The sequence below is a fragment of the Dromiciops gliroides genome, chromosome 4, assembly GCF_019393635.1.
Source record: "Dromiciops gliroides isolate mDroGli1 chromosome 4, mDroGli1.pri, whole genome shotgun sequence".
In the NCBI taxonomy this organism is placed as follows: Eukaryota; Metazoa; Chordata; class Mammalia; order Microbiotheria; family Microbiotheriidae; genus Dromiciops; species Dromiciops gliroides.
In genome coordinates this window covers 376,346,667-376,369,271 of record NC_057864.1, presented here as the reverse complement: position 1 = coordinate 376,369,271, position 22,605 = coordinate 376,346,667, and the positions used below count along the sequence as shown (strand labels likewise).

The window sequence follows — 22,605 nt, the reverse complement described above, 5'->3', positions numbered from 1 at the left end:
CCCCCTTTTTTGAGTATCTTTTGTACTTTGTAGATTTACAGGTTTGGCCTTTTTATTATTTAGTTAGTTCTGGAGGACTCCTACCTCTTTAAAAAACAAAAAACCATGAATCCCTAATGTTACAGATGAAGAAATTGAGTAGTACTTTTTCTTTTGGTGACATGAGCTTTAGTGATTTTTTTTTTTAAAAAACCAACAACTCTACAGTATTTAATAATGGGCCCCCTACATGACTCAGTGGACAGAGTACTGGGCCTGGAGTCAGGAAGATATGAGTTCAAATCCAGCTTCAGGCATCCAACTGTGTGACCCTAGGCAAATCACTTAACCTCTCTTTGCTTTAATCCACTGAAGAAGGAAATAGCAAACCACTCCAGTATATTTGCCAAGAAAGTCCGATATGGGGTCATGAAGAATCAGACACAGTTGAGCTACAAAAATGTGTATAATGATGTATTAAGAAAAAATGTTGTAGAAATTTGTCTTGGTATTGATATAGTAATGTGTACAGAATAAATACTATGCTAAATTAAAATTCACATTAATTATTCTCCTCATGCTATTTTCTTGATTCTTTTATAGGCTCCAGGTCCCCATGTGCATCGCCCAGTGGATGCTGAAGGCCTAATAACTCACACTAGTACCTCACCTCAACAGATACCAGAACAACCAAATTTTGCAGATTTCAGCCAGTTTGAAGTATTTGCTGCATCTAGTGTAAATGAAGAACCTGATGATGAAGCTGAAAAACATCCAGAAGTCTTGCAGGTTAGTAGTTATGAACACATATGATTTCCTTTTCAAGTAATAAGTCTTTGTCCTCTATCATTCATTCAACAAACATTTCTTGAACATTTATTTTCTGTTGAGTCCTTAGTGTGGGGTTTGGAAAAAGAATAAGTCATGGTCTTTTCCATCAGGGACTTTACATTCTAACAGGGATGCTGTGGCATGTACACAAGTAGCTAAAATACAAGGTAGGCGGGGAAAGCACAATACACCCAAAAGCTGTGGTTTTGGCCAGCGTGGCTGATCTACTTCCTGCATCGACCTAGATAACCCACCACCCTTCTACACCATAGAAGGTTGTCTCTGAGAGTTTTCCTAAAGCATCATCACCTTATATCCAGCGTAATGATGACACTTTCTGAACTTAGCTAGGCTTGTTCTCAGACAGCAGATATGCCAGCATGGTGACATAAATCTAGGCAAAAGATAACAAGGATCTGAACTAAGGTAATGGTAGTAGGAATGGAGATAAAATCAAATTGGAGAGACTTTGAAGGGACAGAAACAGATGGGGAAAGAGGGAGGTGTCAGTAGATCATTTTTTAAGCTTTTGACAAAGTATGGTTAAGAGGGAAGTTGGTAGTAACATTAGTAGAGATAGGTAAGTATGTAAACAGCTTATTAAACAGCAGAAGGTTGACCAGGGAAGTGCATTGTGTTTGAATATAACAGAAGAGAGTTTTACTAAGAAAGAGCTAAATACAATGTCATGCTGCAGAAGTCAAGAAGGACGAGCCTAAAGAAAGACCTCCCTGTCAACCTCCATCACCCTGCCTCTGCTCTCCAGACAGATATTGTAAAGAGTCTCAATTGGGCAAGATACCCTTTTCTTTCCCTTTTTCTTTTTCCTTCTTAATCTTCCCTAGTTGACCTAATATATGATCTTATGAACATGTCATGATTTACATTAGATGAGAGACTGCTGAGATTTTTACATATGTGTTAGTAACTTATTTTTAACAGTGCCCTGAACATGGGCTCTTTTTTCGAATTGGAGGGGGGGGATCTTTGGAGGGTATCAGAGATGACCCAATACCTAGTGAAAATAAGCCTTTTTAGAAGATTCTTCCCTCCATGGACAAAGTAGACAAAGGCTACGAACAGACAATTCCCAAATAAAGAATTACAAATGATTAACAACCATATGAAGTGTTTTTCTAAATAACTAATAAAAGAAATATTAGATGTCAGTTTTTAAAAATTTAGAGAAGATTCTAGTAAAAATGTGGAGATCCATCAAGTTCTGGTTTGTTATAGAAAAAGAATTCACTATTGCCTGAAAAGGGCTACAGAACATCCAAAAGTTCCATTTGTGTCAATAATCATTTTTAACACCTTGTTTTCACACCTTTCTAATTAACTGTCATATTTAGTTGATTGAAGACTTTTATAGTTAAAATGGTTGCTTGAAGTCATGAACTTCAGTACAGAAAATTCAGAATCATGTACAAATCAGGGAGCATATAACTCCAGACCTATACACCTACTTTCTTACTTCTATAAAATCTTTGAGAATGATTTCCACACAAGAGCACTTTCACAAATGTTATTGTACAGCAGACCACATCTTTATAGTTACATAGTTTACTTAAAGGTACAAGGGAACACAAGATTCCATTGTTTTGTTGATAGAAAAAAAGCATTTTATTTGGTAGAGCACAAGACCATTTTAAAGGCTCTGCCAGTGGGGTCATTTTCTGTTGCCTATGCCTAGATCACGTAAATTCATTGTTAACTAAAACAACAAGACATTTTTCTTGTACCTCTGGTTATCAAGTGGAAAAAAAAGAGAGAGAGAGAAATTTGTTTATCAGAGTCATTTACTGTAATCAAAGAAATTTCTAGCCCAAAGTCCAAATGGAAGGAGGTATTCTATAAATGGTGAGGTCCTCCAGATGTTTCTGTTATCAGAAAGCCTGCTAATTAAATCAGACTTTTCCTAAATGAGATGAATAACTACTCACAAATTTTTATACTAATGATTCACTCAGAAAATGCAAATTGATAAAGAATGCCTATTGTTTATACTGTGATGTACAGTTGGTAGGATAGGCAGCCTATTTATTAGCCTGATCCATTGGTACATTTTACTTGTGTGGCTCTTGTTAGATGGACAGTGAACTGGTCCCTGAGTTAAGTAGAAGAGAGTGAATTGGATTGTACTTGGAAAATTTCATATAGTTTTTCAATGACCTTATGATTCTCTGAAGGAAAAATTTAGCTTGTCAATTAAACTATACTTGCTGTGACTATATAACCGGGAATTATGTGTGAGACATCTTTATTGAGAGATGAAAGATATATGATAGAATGCATCATTAATTGTACACAAGATGACCCATGATGACATCATTAAAATGACCCATGATGACATCTTTAAAATAAAGGAATAAGATGAATGCACTGGAAGAAAGGGAAAGGCAAAGGTGGAGTGGAGAGGAAGATGGGGAAAGAGTCGGGGAGTGAGTGAACCTTACTCTTGTCAGAATTGGCTCAAAGAGAGAATAACATACACACTCAAAATTTTGCCCTGAGGGAAAGTGGGAGTATAAGGAGATAAGGGGGGAGAGAGGCGAAGGGAGGGCAGGTTGGGGGAGGGGGCAATAAAAAGCAAAACACTTTCGAGAAGGGATAGGTTGAAGGAAGATAGAAAATAGAGTAAATTTCAAGGGGAAGGAATCAGATGGAGGGTTAGCAATAGTAACTGAAAGAAATGATGAGCAGGATGATATCAGAAGGACATATAAAAAATGCAAACCATCAACAGAGGAAGAATTGATGGTATCTGAATACAGATTGAAGTATAATTTTATTTGTTAGCTCCTCTTTCTAAAGTTATTTTGTCTATTTTCTTTCACAACCTGATGTTTTGCATGACTGCACTTGTATGACTTATATTGAATTGTTTGATTTCATAGGGAGGGTGATTTAGAACACAAAGTTTTAAAAAAACAATGTGAAAAAAAATTGTTTTTAAATTTTTTTACATGTAACTTGGGGAAAATTCTAAATAAAATTTGAAAAAAATTATACAGAAGAAAGTGGCATAAATGCTATCATCAAAAGGATATATTACAAGAAAAAGGAGGTGGGTTGGGTCATGATGTGAAAACCCATGGATCTAGCTCAAGTGAAGTGCCATACTGATACTTAGATAATATTAAGAAATCTAGAGGGAGGCCTCCACTATGTTGGGTGAGTGAACTTTCTGTGGAGAATTTATGGGAGAAGATGGAGAAGTCATAGAAGACAGGAGAGCTCAAATAGATTGTGATCTGCATCACTGAAAGAAACTACCCTCAATGATCAGATCACAATTAATTAAACTATCTTGTTAATATAAAGATATATGATATTTTAATTGATATTTAACACGTGCAATCCAGTAGCTTACATGATTGTATATGGGTTAAACTATAAAATCCAAGCCTAGAATAACCACGGAAAAACAATTTCACTTATGTACTTCTTACTTTGTATTAAATTGTACTCAGTATTTATTTTATTCATTCATTCATTTATCTATTTGTTATTTGTTTATTTGTTTATTTATTGTGTGGCAATGAGGGTTAAATGACTTGCCCAGGGTCACACAGCTAGCAAGCATCAAGTGTCTGAGACAGAATTTGAACTCAGGTCCTCCTGAATTCAGGGCTGGTGCTTTATCCAATGTGCCACATAGTTGCCCCCAGTATTTATTTTTCAAAGTACTTTCATGCTTATGATGCTCTTAGACCAAAGTAATCACAGTAATTCTTTATATTTTTAAAACCTGATACTTTTCAAAAAATTATTCTGAAGCATATCAATTATTAATGTATTTTACAGTGTATGTAGAAATCCTAAACATGAGACCCTGGTGTATTTCATTTGAAGAATGACGCATTTCTATTTAATAAATACTTGAGCTTATATTCATAGATTTTATGAAAATGAAAATATTGAGTCTGGAGTTTATTGCAGTATTTAATGCCACCAGTAATGCTTCCAAATAGTCTTATGTAATGAAGACAGCATTTGCTATGTTTACAATTCACTACTTTATAGAATTTATTTCCTGCTTATACAATTTATTCCCATTCTAAAACACCCTATACTGATTTTTAAATTGCATATCAACTTCATAGAATAATCATGTTTTGGGCTGTGAGGAAGATAAAAACAAAGTCAGCATTGGCAAATTAAATTAAGTAACTGTTCTCTTATCTTTTATCTAGAGCAGATACAAAGTGGGTTAATACATCTTGAACTAGTACATTGTTGTTCTTAGCTGAAATGTTGCAGTAAAGTTTAGAAGCTACTAGCTATCCTAGAAATGCTATAGAATTTTTTTGCACTTTAAAAACAATTTATGGTCAGTGGTCACACTTAGAAAATCATCAAGTTTATTTTACTTAACTGATTACACATTAAATGCTTAATTATACATTATGTATTTATAGGTTGAAAAATCTTCTGATCCTTCAAGTTCTCTTAGAGTTGCCAAAACAGATGGAAGAGTTGAGGAAAAGACAGCTGCTAGTGCTTCTGCCAATGTGGTATCCAAAGAGCCTTTTAAAATATTTGTTCATTGTTTTTATGCATATACAGTATTATATGTCATAAGTTTGAACTTTTTAAGAGACTTGAGGAGTTAGATCTATTCCATTTTTTTGCCTTTAGGCAATACTATACTCTGGCCATCTTATTTAAAAGGAGAGAAAAGTCAGTGACTCCATAGTTATGAAACAGTTACTAGAGGAGAATGGGTTTTTTCCACACCCCAGCCCCCCCAGCAAAAGTAGAAAAGCTTAGAGATGGGGTGGTTTTAGAAAGGCAGACAGTGAGTTTTGTTTTGGAAATGATGAGTTGAAATGCTCTGGATGCCTGCATGATATCTGTGGTAATTAATCATGTAGGTCTTGAGCTGAGGGAAGAGACTGGGGTTGAAAAGATACATCTGAAAGTCATCCACATGAAGATAATTGAGAGCTGGTGAGATGATGGGAAGAAAGACCTTCGATAAATATTTTTCTAGCTTGTTAAGTTTTGGGGCAATAAATTCTGGATAACATGAATATTTGTAAGCCAAAACCAGTGGCCCATTATTTTTAAGAATGATTTATTAGGGGCAGCTAGATGGCGCAGTGGTAAAGCACCGGCCCTGGATTCAGGAGTACCTGAGTTCAAATCTGGCCTCAGACACTTGACACTTACTAGCTGTGTGACCCTGGGCAAGTCACTTAACCCTCATTGCCCTGCAAAAAAAAAAAAAAAAAAGAATGATTTATTAAAGTTCCAGTATAAAAGAATCTGAATCATTCCTTAAAGTTTTTTGTAAGGAAATTGGAAAGAATAAAAAGACTTTATTTTATTAAATTATTTTTGAAGCCTTCATTAAAGACAGTTACTCTTAAAGTCAAGGTAAACGAATTACTTAAAGCTCTTAGTTAAGAACTGCCACCTACATTATTTTTCATCATAATTTGTATACCAAGTCTTTATTTTTAGAACACATGGTCTTAACCTCTGCACTATTTCCATTATCTAGATTATTTAGATTATTATAATGTAAACTTGCATTTCTAGAGACTGTTCCTACATATATATTATTGTTTCTAATGGCAGGAAGAGGAAATGTTGTGAAGTTTATAGTTTGTGTATGTATGTGTAACTTAAATTGAATATGGTCCCCCAGAACTCAATAAGTAATGCTGCCAGAATATTTAAGAACTGTCCGTTAAGGCCTTTGAATAATTAATCCTTTATCAGATTTATTTTATTATTTATATAATTTTAATTATAATTTGATTAATGCCCTAGATGGCAGGGCATTGTGCTAGGCACTGAGAACTAGGTATTTATTATTTTGTATTACTTCTAGGGCAAAGGCACAACACCTCTTGCTCCACCTCCTAAGCCTATTCGTAGAAGATTAAAATCAGAGGATGAACTAAGACCAGAAGTTGATGAACATTCACAAAAGACAGGTGTCTTAGCTGCTGTTCTAGCCTCACAGCCTTCTATACCTAGGTAACCAAAGCTAAAAATGTAAAATCATTTATCTGAAATCAAGTTTTCCTATTTAGATTGAACAGTATCATGGTTGTATCAGTTTGAGTTGGGTAAAGGTGCACTTGTTCTTTGGGCAACTTCTCCCATTAGTAGGCGTAGATTGCTTTAAACTTTCTATTCCTCTTGACCCGTCCTGCTTTCCTTCTCTCTCCTTCCCAACAGAGTCCAAAGTGGCTTATTTGGAAAGGTGAGGGGAGCCATTATAGTTCTTTTTTCTACCTATTTAAGTCAGTCATGGATCAGAATTGTTAAACTTTTAAAAATGACATTAATATTTTAACTGGTCTAAAGTTCCTTCTGTGTATAGTTTTATGTTGTAGACTATGAATAGTTATGAGTTGAATTGCCATAAAATAGCACAGAATTTCTTTGCAATATCTGTATGTGAAAGGAGTAGGGTAGAGTTACTAGAGGTGAAGAGAATTCAAAGATAAGAAATGGACCATATTTTTTCCCCTTTTATCTTCTCAGATCAGTTGGGAAGGATAAGAAAGCTATTCAGGCATCAATTAGACGCAATAAGGAAACCAACACGGTTTTGGCCAGATTGAATAGTGAATTGCAGCAACAATTAAAGGTAATTACATTTTCTAGGTTTGTAACTATGACCAAAAAAATTTGGTATCATGGTATTTTACTTCCGTGGGTGAAATTTTGTGTTTTTAAAATATTTTTATGAGATTTCAAATCTTTTATAGCACTATAAACAATTATTAAGCAACTTATATTCATGATACTATGCTTGGTACTGGGGATACAGAGATAAAGTATAGCAAAGTCCCTGTCCTTAAGGAACTTATATTTTCCTACAGAGATACCATATATATATATATATATATATATATATATATATTGTATATATATTTGTATACCATATATACAAAGTTAAAGAGATCATTTGAGAAGAGAGAGAATACTAACCAATACGGAAACAGAAGGGTTTCCCATAGATGGTGGTGGCCTTGAAAAAGCTAGAGAGTCTAAGCACCAGAGGTGAAAGAGGACAGAAATTTCAGGCATGTGGAATCACTTCTGTCAAAGGAAAAGAGACAGGAGGTGGAATAGATAGGTTGGAAAAGATGTATGTGCTTGGCTCCCTATTTTACTTTATTATAAAACTGAAAAAAGAAATATTGTCCTATCGGGAGCTGAAAGATCTTTATATTGATGTTTGTTTTTTTAGACTCCTTTGACTTAATTGGTATATGGAACTCCTCTATGGAAACTCCCCCACTCTAATGGAGATCACCAGCCTATCTACATCTTAGTTTTGGAGAATTGCCTAGAACACTGAGTTTATGACTAATTCATGATCATTTGACTAGTTATGTCAAAGGAAGTAATTGAACTTAGTTTCCCTGATTCTAAGGCTAGCCTTATATCCACTGTACCATGCTGCTAACACTTTAATTCTATACTATATGGGTCAAATTTAGTATGGGAAGAGTTAATTGGGCGGCTCGCCATAGTATTGGGGTAAGAAAAGAAACAGCCTCTTTCAAAAACAAAACAGGTTTATTAATGGGAACAAATTTAAAACACAAGTGAGGTTAATAGAGCTAGGAACAATGACTAAATCTGGGGATAAAAAGGCCTCAGGCACCCTGAACCTTCCTTCAGCCCAGCTAGCTTCAAAGAGCTAGCTTTGCCTCAAAAACACAAACTTACCAACACCAGAAATCTATTGCTCTAAAGAGAATTAGCTGTGTGGTCTCTTCTGTTTTTGTCCAGGGTCAAACACCAGCAACTCCTCTAATTGTCTACTCTCAGAACTCTCTCTAACTGCCTCTCAGAAAACTCCCCCATTGCCTTTTCCTCTAACTCCCTCTAACTGACTCCGTCATGGGAAAGGAAGGGGTGGTTCTTAGCCATGTTGAGTCTCCAATTGACTCAGCACACCCATATGGGCTGTCCCCATTATAATCTGGCCAGGCCCATGTGGGTGTGGGGAACCTAGGCTTAGTTACTTAGTTTCAATAAATGTTCCCTATGGTCAGAGTTCCTCTTGTTTGTTCAGTTATCTCCCAAAGTACACATCCATCTTCTCTTAGGCTTTTCAAGCTTACATTTTTTTTTCAGTCTGACCATAATAAAGCAAAGATAGGGTTATGAAAACCCTGAATCACAATTAATTCCTTACAATACTAAAAGACAAACTGCTGTTATAATCTATGAGTAGTTGTTTAGACAAAAATTTTAAATAGATAATGTGATTTAAAATGTGAAAAAGAAAACCAGATGTACCATCTGTAATATAGAGAGAAAGGGAAGGAAAGTAAGTGAATTTGGTGAATTTCTGATTGGTGCATAGGAGTAGTTAGGTACAGAGAACCAACAGTGATCACAATGTGGCTGTAGAGAATAAAATTGCAATATTTATATAAAAATAAAATGACATCCAAAAAAATGAAGTATAGTAAGGTTTGATCACCCCAAAAGGAAACTAAACTGACAGATTAATTTCATCTTCGAATGTTCTTCTACATCTTTTCATTAATTATTTGTCCTAGAATTAATCTTGATATGAACAATCCCCTTTTTTTCCTGATTTTTTTAAACATAGATGTGCCCTACTTGTAGATAGTGAATTTATATATACACAAAGTAGCATAAACCATAATTTTTAAAAAATTAAATTTACATGGGGAACTTTAAAAAACCAACTTTATATAGTAATTTATTTTGTAAATTGAATAATCATTTCCTAATTGTTTTACAAGTTCATGTTTTTTAATATGGTACATTCTTAAAGCAGGGCACATTGGTGTTATTGAGAAATGTATTAACTGAAATATTCCCGTATATGTAACTTTCATACCTCTTGATCTTTTATAGGATGTTCTTGAAGAGAGAATTTCCCTGGAAGTTCAACTGGAACAGCTTCGGCCATTCTCTCACCTATAAGCCAATTGCCGTTAACTGTGAACATATTCATTTTTAATGGGGTATCGGGCTCTCTCTAAGCCAGTTTGAAGACCAGACATTTAGCTCACTGCTCTCTATTCAACGTTAAGTTTCGTGATTGTTTTGTCCTGTATGTTCACCATTGTATTTAAGTTTTTTTGTTTTTTAATTTCAACAATAAAGAGGGCCAGGATGACCTTTTTCTGGAAGGAATGTTGTATTTGTTGCCACTCCCGATCTTTGTTGACCCCTAAAATAAGGAATATATGATATTGGTCCATTGCATTATGTTTAAGTGGCCAAAACTTTAAACTGGAATTTATGTACATAATGGGCTTCTCAGCTGCATGTCGAGCACAGTCCACAGAGATGTCTTTGTAGGAAAGGAAAAACAGTAAAGTGTAATGACTCTTAGAGTTGTTACTCTTTGGGTTTCATTCTTTCTATATTACACCTATATTTGCTCTCTGAAAATAGATCATGAAAACAAACTTCCTTTATAGTCTTTAAAATTGTCAGTACTGTAGTAGGCAAAGCATTCTTTGCCTACATACTAGGTACAGGAAAAGCAGCCTGTCTCTTTGCAATAAACCAAATCATTCAGGGTGCCACAGAGTCTTTGCAGGCTGCCTTGCCATATCAACCAAGTTATCATATTTCCTGTGGAGTGTAGTTTAAAGTCACCTGTCATGATTTGCCACACGTTTTTGATTTAGCAGAATTCATGCAAACAACTATGCTGTAGGGAACCTAGTGGTCCTTTCTCAAGTCTCTTCTGCAGGAAAAGAAAAGGGAGTGGGGGATTTTATCCCTAACAGAGAGATTAATTTTTTTCCCCCAACCATTACTTCTATCTGCATGTTCCACACACTTATCTTTTAATAATCCATATCCACCAGTCTTTACTGTAACAGATTGTCATATATTGTGTGTCAATACCTCTATGAACTTTAATTCCAACAAAAAGTACTTAGGATTTCTGGGTTATTGTCTGTCATCTTGTCACTAGCCTTATTCTTTGGGCATATAGACAGGCATTACACCATTAACAGAGTTCCCTGAGTTTATCCTACTATTCAGGTTGATGTACTGTATTAGGATTTGTTGTATATTGTATGATACATACCTTTTGATCTCATGTAAATTTGCTTTAATTGCTGACTAACAGCAGATAATCTATTTAATGGCTTATTCTGGCTGTGGGATCATAGATGTTAAACTGCATGGATGTATCTCAGCAGAATCAGAACTAGCAATTGTGTGATTTTTACACCAATAAAACAGCACAATATTTTCATTTTTGTTCCTTTCTTAACTAGGACTTAAAACCTATGTAGGTGATAGTTTTCTGCATCATGAAATGAAGACACTAATTTTATTTCTACTAGTTAGCAGAAAACCATTAACTAGGTTTCCAGTCTTCTGCACCAGTTCAGTCTACCTGCACACTACTACTGCCTTGGGAAGCAAAAAGGTAATGAAGGTAGCCCTTATAAATGTAGTATATTTAATTAATGTTTAGTAGGTGACGGTCCTACATCTTATTACATCAATTTCTAAATGGTTATCCCAGAAGAACTTTTAAAATTTCTTAGGATAGTTTAGTCTGAATACTACAAAAACCTAGACAAACACCTAGTTCAGCAGTAAATTTGTTAATCATCCTGTTTTTTAAACTGTCATCCTAATTTTCTTTTATCAAACTAAATGTTAGCATAGTCACATTTGGCTAGATGTCATATTTAGTCATTTTAAAAGTTTTCAGTGAAAGAAAATGAAATTAAAAGGCAGGAGAAAGATCTTCCAGGCTGAACTGTGTAATGAAAATAAAATGTCTGAAATACATTTAAATGTTTTTGGAAAACTTCCCACATTTTCTCCCCCAGCCCAGTTCTAGGGAACTCCCAGTGAGTACATTTCTTTTTCTTTCTTTCTTTCTTTCTTTCTTTCTTTCTTTCTTTCTTTCTTTCTTTCTTTCTTTCTTTCTTTCTTTCTTTCTTTCTTTCCTTCTTTCCTTCTTTCTTTCCTTCTTTCCTTCTTTCCTTCTTTCCTTCTTTCCTTCCTTCTTTCTTTCTTTCTTTCTTTCTTTCTTTCTTTCTTTCTTTCTTTCTTTTTTTCTTTCTTTCCTTCTTTCCTTCTTTTCTTCTTTTCTTCTTTCCTTCTTTCCTTCTTTCCTTCTTTCCTTCTTTCCTTCTTTCCTTCTTTCCTTCTTTCTTTCTTTCTTTCTTTCTTTCTTTCTTTCTTTCTTTCTTTCTTTCTTTCTTTCTTTCTTTCTTTCTTTTTTTCTTTCTTTCCTTCTTTCCTTCTTTCCTTCTTTCCTTCTTTTCTTCTTTCCTTCTTTCCTTCTTTCCTTCTTTCTTTCTTTCTTTCCTTCTTTCCTTCTTTCCTTCTTTCCTTCCTTCTTTCCTTCTTTCCTTCCTTCCTTCCTCCCTTCCTCTCTTCCTCCCTCCCTCCCTCTCCTCCCCCCCTCCCTCTCCTCCCCTCCCCTCCTCTCCTCTCCTCTCCTTTCTTTCATATATTTTTTTTACACAAGACACAGAAGAAAGGTTAAATGACCCAGGGTGGACTTTCTGTCTCAAAAGGGCTGTTTGTGGAAGCCCCTTTGCCTTGTAACCTCTCTGAACCCCAACCTTTTAAGATAATACATTATACCAAATTCTTGTGAGACATTAATAAAACATTCCAAGTTCTTCAAGAAATAAATTGTTTCCATTACCTAGACCTCTGAATATTCTTAATGTTAGTTTGAAGAAAATTTAAGATGGATATGCCTGACATGTGAAGATCTTAAAATTGATCATATTAAAAAATCAAAGAGTATTAAAACTACAAGAGACTTTAGAGATGACCTAATTTTACAGCTGAATTCTACAGTCCCTGGCACATGTAGTATGTGGAAGATCTAAGTCTAACATGGAGGTCTTTTGACTTCAAGTTGACTTTTTACCTACTATTACACTGTGAATGTGTGTATATGTATAAGTACACTCATGCGCTCCTGTGCAGTAATTCCTCCTGGTTTTGTTATTCATTAGAGCGAAGAATCCAAATTTACTGTCTTCCTTGAATCAGCTTGTTTAAATCATTGTAAGATAACAGTGAGCATTAAAATCAGTTACCAGAGGGAGAGATCCAAAATGTTGGGCTTAATTATTCCTGTTAATTATAGTAAATGTTTGAGCACAGATCACAGAATCATAGCATTTAGAGTTGAGAGGTACCATCCTAGTTAACCTTCAATCCAATGAAAGAGTTCCTTTAATATCAGCTGTTAGACATTTAGCCTGGATCCTTCAGAACAATTAATGAGTTCCCTTGGTGTTTTCGTTGTCTAGTCATACTTCTCAATACTGCTTCTGATTGTACTCTGCAGTATTGACAACCATACCAATTTATCCTCATTCTCTGTTGAACAAATCCATTGACATTTTGGGTCTTGTATAACAAAAGCATTCCTGATATCTGTGAAACAACAGAAAGGTTTACTGTATTAACTGAGTCTGCTAGGACTTTAAGAGATTTTAGGGCTAGTGTATAAATATATTTACAGATAATTACATAATTTGTATTGTTTAGTAATCATCAAAATTTTCTAAAATACTTAATCTGATTATCAAATAGATTTTTATATAACAGATTTTAGCCACAGCTTTTCCTAAAAATAGAGATATGGTTCAGGATCCAAACAATACAATCAGAAAAGTTTTTTTTTTCATTTATCTTGGATAAGAAATTAATATAATTAGTATTTTTCCAAAGTATACAGTAAATGGGTTAATTATTACAAAGAATCCATTTTCAGAAAATTGCCATATCAGATTTGTGAATAAAAGGTTAATTTCCTAGTGAATGCATAGATGGCAAAGCCTGTAATAAAATGGCTTTAGAATATACATCATAAAATAAATGGGTACAGTGGGTGGGAAACTATTCTTTTTGTATTGAGTATCATTTCAGATTAGTATGGAGAATACCACTAATGAAAAAAAGTTTCGGGGCAGCTAGGTGGTGAAGTGGATAGAGCACTGGCCCTGGAGTCAGGAGTACCTGAGTTCAAATCCAGCCTCAGACACTTAACACTTACTAGCTGTGTGACCCTGGGCAAGTCACTTAACCCCAATTGCCTCACTAAAAAAAAAAAAAAGCTTCAAATATTAAACTCGAATGAATAGTCCTTTGAAAATATTTTTGATTTCCAGGATTTAAAAAACCTTTCAGTTTAAAGGTAAGCTCAACTAAGGATATAGTCAACTTGCCTCCTAATGGAAGAAAACAATGATAGTCCCAAACATTTTAAAACTAAAGCATAATGTTAACATGTTTATATTTTATTTATTATCTATCAATCAATCTATATATTTATATTTATAAGCATATAAATTTTTAGGAACTGATATTTTGCCAAAATATTGCTTTTTTTTTATAATTAGCAATAACCTTCTGGCCTTAGTAACACTATCATATTTTCCACATAACAGCCCTTTACATATCTGAAAATTTGTGGTCCTGTCTTCTATTTTTTGTTTTTGTTTTTGTTTTTTTAGTGAGGCAATTGGGGTTAAGTGACTTGCCCAGGGTCACACAGCTAGTAAGTGTTAAGTGTCTGAGGCTGGATTTGAACTCGGGTACTCCTGACTCCAGGGCCGGTGCTCTATCCACTGTGCCACCTAGCTGCCCCTCCTGTCTTCTATTAACTTTTTCATCGCCAGGATAAACATTTTCAGTTTTCATGACTATCCATCATACATACTGGGTTTCAGATCTATTACCATCTTCATCACCCTCTTCTGTCCATGCTCCTGTTGGTCAAAATGCCTCTTAAAATGTAGTGCCTGGAAATGACCATAAGTCTCCAGGCTGAGGTCTAATACAGACTGGGTCCATTACTTTCCTTAATCTGGATGTTATACCTATATTAATGGAACTGAAGATTGTATTACTTTTTTTTTTTTGAGAGGCAATTAGGAGTTAAGTGACTTGCTCAGGGTCACACAGCCAGTAAGTTAATTGTCTGAGGCCGGCTTTGAACTCAGGTTCTCCTGAATCCAGGGCCTGTGCTTTGTCCACTGCACCACCTAGCTGCCCCCGATTGTATTACTTCTTAAGCAGCTAATCACCCTGTTGGCTCACTGTGCTTGTCAACTAAAATTCCCAGGTTTTTCACTGAGTTAAGTGGTTATATGGAAACAGTTTTAGAGCCAAAATTGACTCTAGAAGTCACAATCCAGCCCCCTAATTTTTACTGAAGAAATAGATCCAGAGAGGTTAGACTTGTTCAAGGCTTGGTAGTAAGCAATAGAATGAAGATTCGAAGTTCCATCCTGTTAAACATAGCTTTTTTTCTAATTAAAAACAAAATGTTTTTGTTGCCTTTCAGCTCAGCTATTCTGACCTGATCCGATTCTCACAACTTTCGGTTACTCCTTAGTATCTGACCTTGGTTGTGTTGTATGTACCTCTTTATTATGGTCCTCTTATTCTGATTTGTGCATAGCCCTTTTCAATCTGCAGTCACTAGAAAGCTCCCTGTATGGTCACAGAGATTTCTTTAGATGCCACCCTCCTTTTTCTTCCTCATTTGGATTTTGTCATCATTAAATTACCAGAATTTAGTTTCTTGGAACTCTTCATCCCTCTTGAGCCAAGTTTAATCCGAATTTTAGGCCAAAGGAATAATACACTTCTCTTTTTTTTTCCTCAATTTTTTTGAAGTCTACTTTTTCAGATATCAAACTAACATGTCTGACTATACCCAACAGCCTCTTCCTTTACCATCTGTCCTGAAGACAATTTAGAATTCACTTAGTACTTATGTATTTGAATTCTAATTCTTTGGGAATTGTAAATTTCAAACTGGTATATGAAAAATTTTATTCTGTACCTTATTTTTTTTGTTTTTGTTTGTTTGTTTGTTTTGGTGAGGCAATTGGGGTTAAGTGACTTGCCCAGAATCACACAGCTAGTAAGTGTCAAGTGTCAGAAGCCAGATTTGAACTCAGGTCCTCCTGACTCCAGGGCCGGTGATCTATCCACTGCGCCACCTAGCTGCCCCTATTCTGTACCTTATTACAACTTTGTATTACTTTATGAACTCTAGAATTATGCAGCATCCTAAAGCTACCCAAGTCAAGAAGAGTGAGGACATACATTTGGAGTCTGGGATATCTTCTATTAGCAGCCGTCGAAGGGCTACCAATGCTAGAAACTTATAAGTTGTCTGAGTAGTCCTTTCAAATGGGGTGTGAGCTACAATCCGACGAGAAACAAGAAGTGAATCATTGAAGAGGAAAAAGCTGAGGTCATGGATGTGTTCATAGAGCCTATGTAGAAATGGGAGAAAACAAAAGCATGTATTTGGTTTGAATCTTTTATTGCTGGATTCTATTGTTTTTTTTAATTAGCTAGTATAGCATCTTCCTCACTGCAGACCATTTCAATGTTCTTGTTTTTGTTCTGATTTATTACTCATTTGAGTAGTCTTTCCTTATATCTGTTTTAAAAAAAAAACAAAACAGTATTGTGGAACTACCAGGAAGGTCTTGGTAGACTAGTTTGGATTTCCAAATTAATTTGTATATTTCATAACACTTTCCATCGAGAAAACCAATACAGCGGGACTTTTTTTTACTATTTTTTTAAAAATGGTATAAGTGCTTTGGCTTTTCAAATTTTTATAAAAGTTTGGTAAATCAGAAGACCTATCTTCCAGTCATGGCTCCACTTAATTAATGGTCGTGTGACCTTAGGCAAATTACAGTTTCTCTGAAGTTAACTTTCTCATTTGTAGAGTTAATACTTGAATCCCCATCTCACTGTGTTATGCACAACCAAATGAGGTGCTTTTACAACATAAGGAGCTATAGAAAGTTGTAGTTAATGCTAGAAACTCATGATCCCTAGCTGTCAGAGAATGTAAAATTGAAATTGTTTTATTAGATGAAGTCATTCTTGAAAGCAAGCAGGGACAAGAACATCAATTTTAAAAAAATGTTTGTGAAGGCCTAGAAAATTGGTAGGATTGAGGAGAAAATCATTTTGTGAGACTGTCACTGCTATTTTCAAAACAAGGAAACAGGAATAAAGATGTCAAATGTCTTGTGTGAAGTCACACAGCCATTTAATAGTTGATCTGGTACTTTCTTCCTGTTGTGTTTTGTTCATGTTTCCCGTAGGGCTACCTAGACTTCTCCCTTAGGGATATAAGCACACACACAAAAAGGAAGTAGTCCCTGCCCTATTCTGCTGGCCTACATGCTGTACTTGAAGTCTACACTTCAGCAAGATAATAATTTTGCATGCATGGCTTGACAGAAAGCTGACAATATGCTCACTGTAGTCAAGATCGTGCCTGATAATCAAAGAAGAAAAAGTTTGGGGTTTTCTAATTTTTACATTTTGTTTAAGTAATTTAAATTATCTTATAATTAAAGAAGCTAAATATTGAAATTTGAGAACTTGAACAATTTTCTTGTGTGTTTCCTCATCCCATCAGTTTGCCTGGAATTTCTGTTTTGATCGTCACTTTTGATCCTTATTGTTCTCTATTTTCCTGACATTATATCTAAAATCCTATAGATACAAAGAAAGTCATGGGACAGTTGTGTAATCTGATTTTCACAAGCAAAAGCTGAATATGCCACCTGCCATATGCTAGTGGGAAGAGTTCTGGGAGGGTTGAAGTGATATGTAATTCTTCCCTTGAGAAAATGATACACAGAAGGATTGATTTCTCTGCATCATGTTCAGGAATGAACTAGCTTTGATTTTAATATGGCCCTTCAAAAAAAAAAGGGAGGGAAGATTAATAGATCGAATACACTTGTACTTTGACTTCATTAAAAAAAAAATTTCTACTGTGAGTACTTTGCAAATCAGGTCAGGTAAATTCAGAGCATAGACTTCAGTGTTCTATTCCAATTACCTATAAAACTCAGTTTTCTGAGCTTCAGTTTCATCATCCATAAACTACAATACTACCTACACCAGAGGGTTGGTGTTGATGAAAGGGCTTTGTAAACTGAAACACTATGAAAACAGGAACCAAAGATGAAGGTGACAAGCTATCAAATAATCTTGCCATTTGACTTTGGGAGGGAATAAGGAACAATATCTTTGGCCTCCCTGGACCAGCCATCAAGAATGAAGAAACTAAAAGCACTAAAGAATCCCCAATAAATTATGTCAGGCAGGGTTTTGTCTGTGCTTTGTTATGTTCTTTTTTTACCTTAAGTTGAAGCTGACTTCCTCATTGCAGCATTGAAGCTGGGCCACATCTTGTTCCCTAATTAGAAATCTGTTACCTTCTGAGAGAGCCTGTCAATTTAAATACAAAGTCAGATCACTAATCAATCTAAAATTTTTATTAAGTGTACTATGTGCCAAGTACTATGTTTAGAGCTGAGGAGACAGATATAATACATCAACTTTTTAATATAAAAAGTCCTTTATTGTCCCATGCTACAAACCATTTAACTTCTCTAATAATACAACTGCTGCCTTGTTGCTTAGTTCAACTTGGAAAACTATATTCAATAAACTAAATTATTTAAACATTTATTTCTTTGATTCTAGAACTAGGCAATGTAAAATATATTTGGGGAAGTTTATTTCTATTTTAAATTTCTTGAATAACTTTTGGAGCAAGAGAGAGGAGTTTAAAAGTCAGAGAGAAGCAGGGTGCCATCTTGGATGAGAGTCTAAGGCCATTGTATAAGGCTGGGTGATCCTAGATAAACATCCAATCTCAGTGTTCTAGGCAATTCTGTAAGACTATAAATTGCAGGAAGGTGCTGACCTGCCTTAGTAAAAGGAATTTCCTCATCTGGGAGTTCCTTATTATCAATGACATCACAGATCCACTCTCCCTTTAAAAGCTAGACTGGATCAGAATGAAAAAAGGCAGTTTGAGGAGAATTCTAGAGGAAAATTTACAGAATGCACTTGCTTAGGTTAAAGCAATTAGACCCCCAACACATAAAATATAATCTTTTGCTAATAGCTAAAGGAAAAGGCAATGCCAGAAATTGTTCTGATCAACTTGAGTTCTAAAAATGAGACTTTTCCTGTAATTCTTTTCCTTGCCCAACCAAATGTAAAAAAAAACAAAACTGTCCCCCATCTCACCCAAATGACAAAATTCAATTAAAATCACTAAGTGTCCAGCCCATTAATATTTTCTGAACATTTACTGTGTGCAGAATCCCATATTGGCTACTTCTTGGGGAAAAAATGTGAAGGAGGGATACCTCCAAGCAAAAATCTGATTTCAGCCTAGGCCTGGGACTCTGATAAAGATTGTACTTCTGCCCCTTCCATGAGTTACTTCTGGGCAACAGGGCTGCTTGAGCTACCAGAGGTATAAATATCCACAGGCACAAGAGTAGGCACACAGGAGTACTTACCGGGCATCCACAGATACTCCTTTCTATGTCTGACAACTGATCTTCCCTGTTGATGTTTTGCTTCAACTAGAAAACAAAGTCATTATTTTAGACAAACTGAATAATTATAAACTTTGGTGTTTGTGAGGGGAAGAAGATTCAGAACAGCAACTGTTTGTATAGCATCTAGGGCAGCCTTATGAGAGAGGCAAAAAGCCAAAATAAAATAGGAAAAAAAGATCATATATATATATATCTATATATATATATATATATTTTGGGGGGGGAGGCCGAGCAATAAGGGGTTAAATGACTTGCCCAGGGTCTCACAGTTGTGTCAAGTGTTTGAGGCCAAATTTGAACTCGGGTCCCCCTGAATCCAGGGCTGTGCTTTATCCACTGCACCACCTTCAGATATCTGTCTATCTAAAAAAAATTTTTAAAGCAGCTTCCTGAACTTGTCCTAGCACCTGTACATATTTAGTCCAGTCTCATGCCTTCTACAAATGCAGCACTCAAACTATGATAAATGATCTCTAGGGCAGAGACTGTCATTTTTCATTTTTGTAACTCCATGGTCCACCATGACATATAACTGGTAGTTAAATGTTTATTGAATTAATGAATAAGTGAATTATAACCATGAGATACTAAGATTCTGAATTTAGTCAACTTCACTGAATCAGGCAGAAAAGTCAAGTGATATATTTTAGAAAGATTTGAGCTCTTGCAAAAGGGAGGAGGGGGAAGTATTTTGCAACTCTCATTTACAAGAAAATATAACTTCTATATCCCATTCCAAAAACTTTCTGGTTAATCAAGATTCTATTGTAATTAATTTGGCAGCATTTGTTCTTAACCGATTTGGGGAGCATTTTGAATCACATGGTTTGGATTACTTTGCCACAGCATTGTTAGCTTTACAGAAGTCCAAAATCAATTAACACAGGTATTATTAAAGAATTTTCTTGAAATGAAAATGTTGATCTTCATAGAAAAAGTTGCACAAGGAACTCAAAGTATCTTGGTCAACATTTTTTTTTTAATAGAATCACAATTTTATTGTTTGTTTGTTTTGTGAGGCAATGAGGGTTAAGTGACTTGCCCAGGTTCACACAGCGGTCAACATATTTTTAAATAAGTTTCTACAAGATAGAGGATCGCATGCATCAACCCACCTGATTTATGTAACCTATGTATCTTTTCATTTGATTTATTGCAGCAGTTAGATCTCCACGGTCAACATGCTCTGAAGGTGTGTGGAGCCTCAGACCATAGAGGAGGTTAATATATTCCTCAAATCTTCTCGCTGGGTACAAAAGCAGCTCCTGTAGGCTACAGACATCATAGGGTAGGAAACCCAATGGACTCTCTTTCTTGCTATTGCCACTGTAATGCCCCACCTTAAAACTCACCTCATCATTCTTGTAACAATGGTCTTGTCCTGCCTCTTCAAAAATGCCCGGAATGATGGAATCATTTCTCTACACTGAAAAGTGAGAAATTATACAACTTAATTTTATTATTACAACTTTGATGCATAATACTAAAGCCTTTTCCCCCATATGTATGTAATATTTCTATCCAAATCTAATGAAAACCAGTATACTATTATTATAGTAGAACCCTATTATTAAGGACTAATATACACCACAAGGCTAACTGATCCACACAAACATAACTATGTACAAAGAAAGCCTTCTATAAAACAGATACTTCCAAACTATGTGAGCATTTATTTTTTCTGAGCCACAGTCTTCTCATATGTAACATGGAAATAATAATAATTGCAAATATCCACCTCACCAGTGATTATGAGGAAAGCAGCCTTGTAAACCTTAAAGTGTAAATGTGCAGTTATTATTTATAATAAATATGCTAGTCTTGTCCTCCCACTTATTCTAAGTGGACTTAACTGCACTTTACAAATAAAATCATCACCAAGTACCAGAGCAGTCTGGACTCTGGGTTTCATCATTAACTAACAGATTGCTTAACCTCTTCCTGTCTCAGTACTTCACCTTCAAAATATGAATGAAATTTGCCTTATTTGTCCCAAGGGAATACCTTGTAAAGGTCAAGTAAGATGACAAATGTGAAAATGCTTTGCCAAATAGGAAGCACTATCAAGATCAGTCATGAATCAAAATCCCAATCTAGTTAAATCCAAAGGAGTGACCAAATCAGTACCTAGAATGAAAGTACTAGAAATCACAGTGAGATCCATGAGGAAGTTGCAGAGCCCAGGACTTTTGCTATTTGGCTAAGTTTTTCACCCATCTTAAGCTGCTAAATTTTTAATTTGACGTGTAATCAAGTTTCTGTGGGTGCTGGTTTTGCCTAGACTGGTAGATATATAGATATCCAAATTTTGTATGTATGATATATCACATACATCAAATATCTATGTCACATATATCATGCACATGTGACCAATTGTGTATAATTCTATGTCACATGTATGTTATATTGTGATATGTCATGCATGTACAATTTATATGAAATGTATATATCTTCTATAATCACTTTCTTCAGAGCTCCCTTTGCTGCCGTTCATTGCCTGATGAAATATGTTAAATCTTATTTAAGTTTTGGTTATGATGGAGCTTTTCAAAATGCAAGCTGTTGGTTCTAGTCCCAGATATTTTCTACTGGTAGTATACTCTCCTTCTGTCTCTGATACTGCTCCTTTATTTTGAGAGAGAGAGGGAGAAGCTCATATATCCATTATAAAGGACCCCAAAGCTGGATTTCCCTTCTACAGGAACAGTAACTGATGCTAGAAGTTGTATACTTTGGCTTATCACTCCAGTGGCAGAGACAAAAGTATGGAAGAAAATCCAAAAATATTGTCACCTTCAAGTCTTCTGGGATGACATGAAAGAAATTCCTTGCCTTTTTTTTTTCTTAACATGTTTTGGTAAAACAGGTTTCCTATTCTGGAGAACAACTGTGCTAACAACAATAACTAGCTAGTTTGAAAAACATTTTATAAATATTATTTCATTTTATCTTCACAACAATCCTGTGAGATAGGAGCTATTATTATTTCCATTTTACAGATTAGGAAATGGAGTCAGAGAAAGGGTCAAGGTCACATAGCTAATAAGTGTCTCTAGTAGGACTGGAACTCAGGTCTTCTTGATTCCAAATCCAGCCTTCTCTCCACTTCACCAACTCGCTGACTCTGTTTGCCCCTTTTTATACATTAGAGAACTGAACCAGAAAGAAGTTAAGGAACTAGCTCAAAGTCACAAAAGAATTCTAATAACAGAGCAAAGATTAAGGTAAAGGGACTGTGGATGGGGACACTTTTTTTTTTCCCTTGTCAGAGCTGGGTTAATGAAACTCTGGCAAGTATCATCAAGCCCACTGAGGTTTTCTTATCGTTCTGAGCTCCCCATCTATTCTTTTATCCATTGAGCACCCACTGAAGCATAAGCATTAATTTAAAGGCAGATGATTCTGTTATGGTTAT

General features: G+C 35.3%; 2 protein-coding genes across 6 annotated transcripts in view; one reads left to right on the top strand and one right to left on the bottom strand.

Annotated features, from left to right (window-relative positions):
* Positions 1-11,663, top strand: part of REPS1 (RALBP1 associated Eps domain containing 1) — a 100,021-nt gene extending 88,358 nt beyond the window's left edge. For 4 of the 5 annotated variants that reach the window (XM_043962742.1, XM_043962743.1, XM_043962740.1 and 1 more), the window contains 5 exons: positions 583-768; positions 5,232-5,327; positions 6,653-6,801; positions 7,315-7,420; positions 9,679-11,663. In XM_043962742.1, the coding sequence (XP_043818677.1) occupies positions 583-768; positions 5,232-5,327; positions 6,653-6,801; positions 7,315-7,420; positions 9,679-9,747 (606 nt within the window). In that variant the 3' untranslated portion in view covers positions 9,748-11,663. The remainder of the gene's footprint in view (positions 1-582; positions 769-5,231; positions 5,328-6,652; positions 6,802-7,314; positions 7,421-9,678) is intronic. The other variant, XM_043962741.1, reaches the window with a different exon arrangement.
* Positions 11,664-12,247: 584 nt separating this feature from the next.
* Positions 12,248-22,605, bottom strand: part of ECT2L (epithelial cell transforming 2 like) — a 104,991-nt gene continuing 94,633 nt past the window's right edge. Inside the window, exons 17-22 of the mRNA XM_044004798.1 lie at positions 20,543-20,616; positions 20,306-20,462; positions 19,149-19,214; positions 17,972-18,060; positions 15,895-16,067; positions 12,248-13,209 (exon numbers count right to left, since the gene is read on the bottom strand). Of these exons, the coding sequence (XP_043860733.1) occupies positions 13,079-13,209; positions 15,895-16,067; positions 17,972-18,060; positions 19,149-19,214; positions 20,306-20,462; positions 20,543-20,616 (690 nt within the window). The 3' untranslated portion in view covers positions 12,248-13,078. The remainder of the gene's footprint in view (positions 13,210-15,894; positions 16,068-17,971; positions 18,061-19,148; positions 19,215-20,305; positions 20,463-20,542; positions 20,617-22,605) is intronic.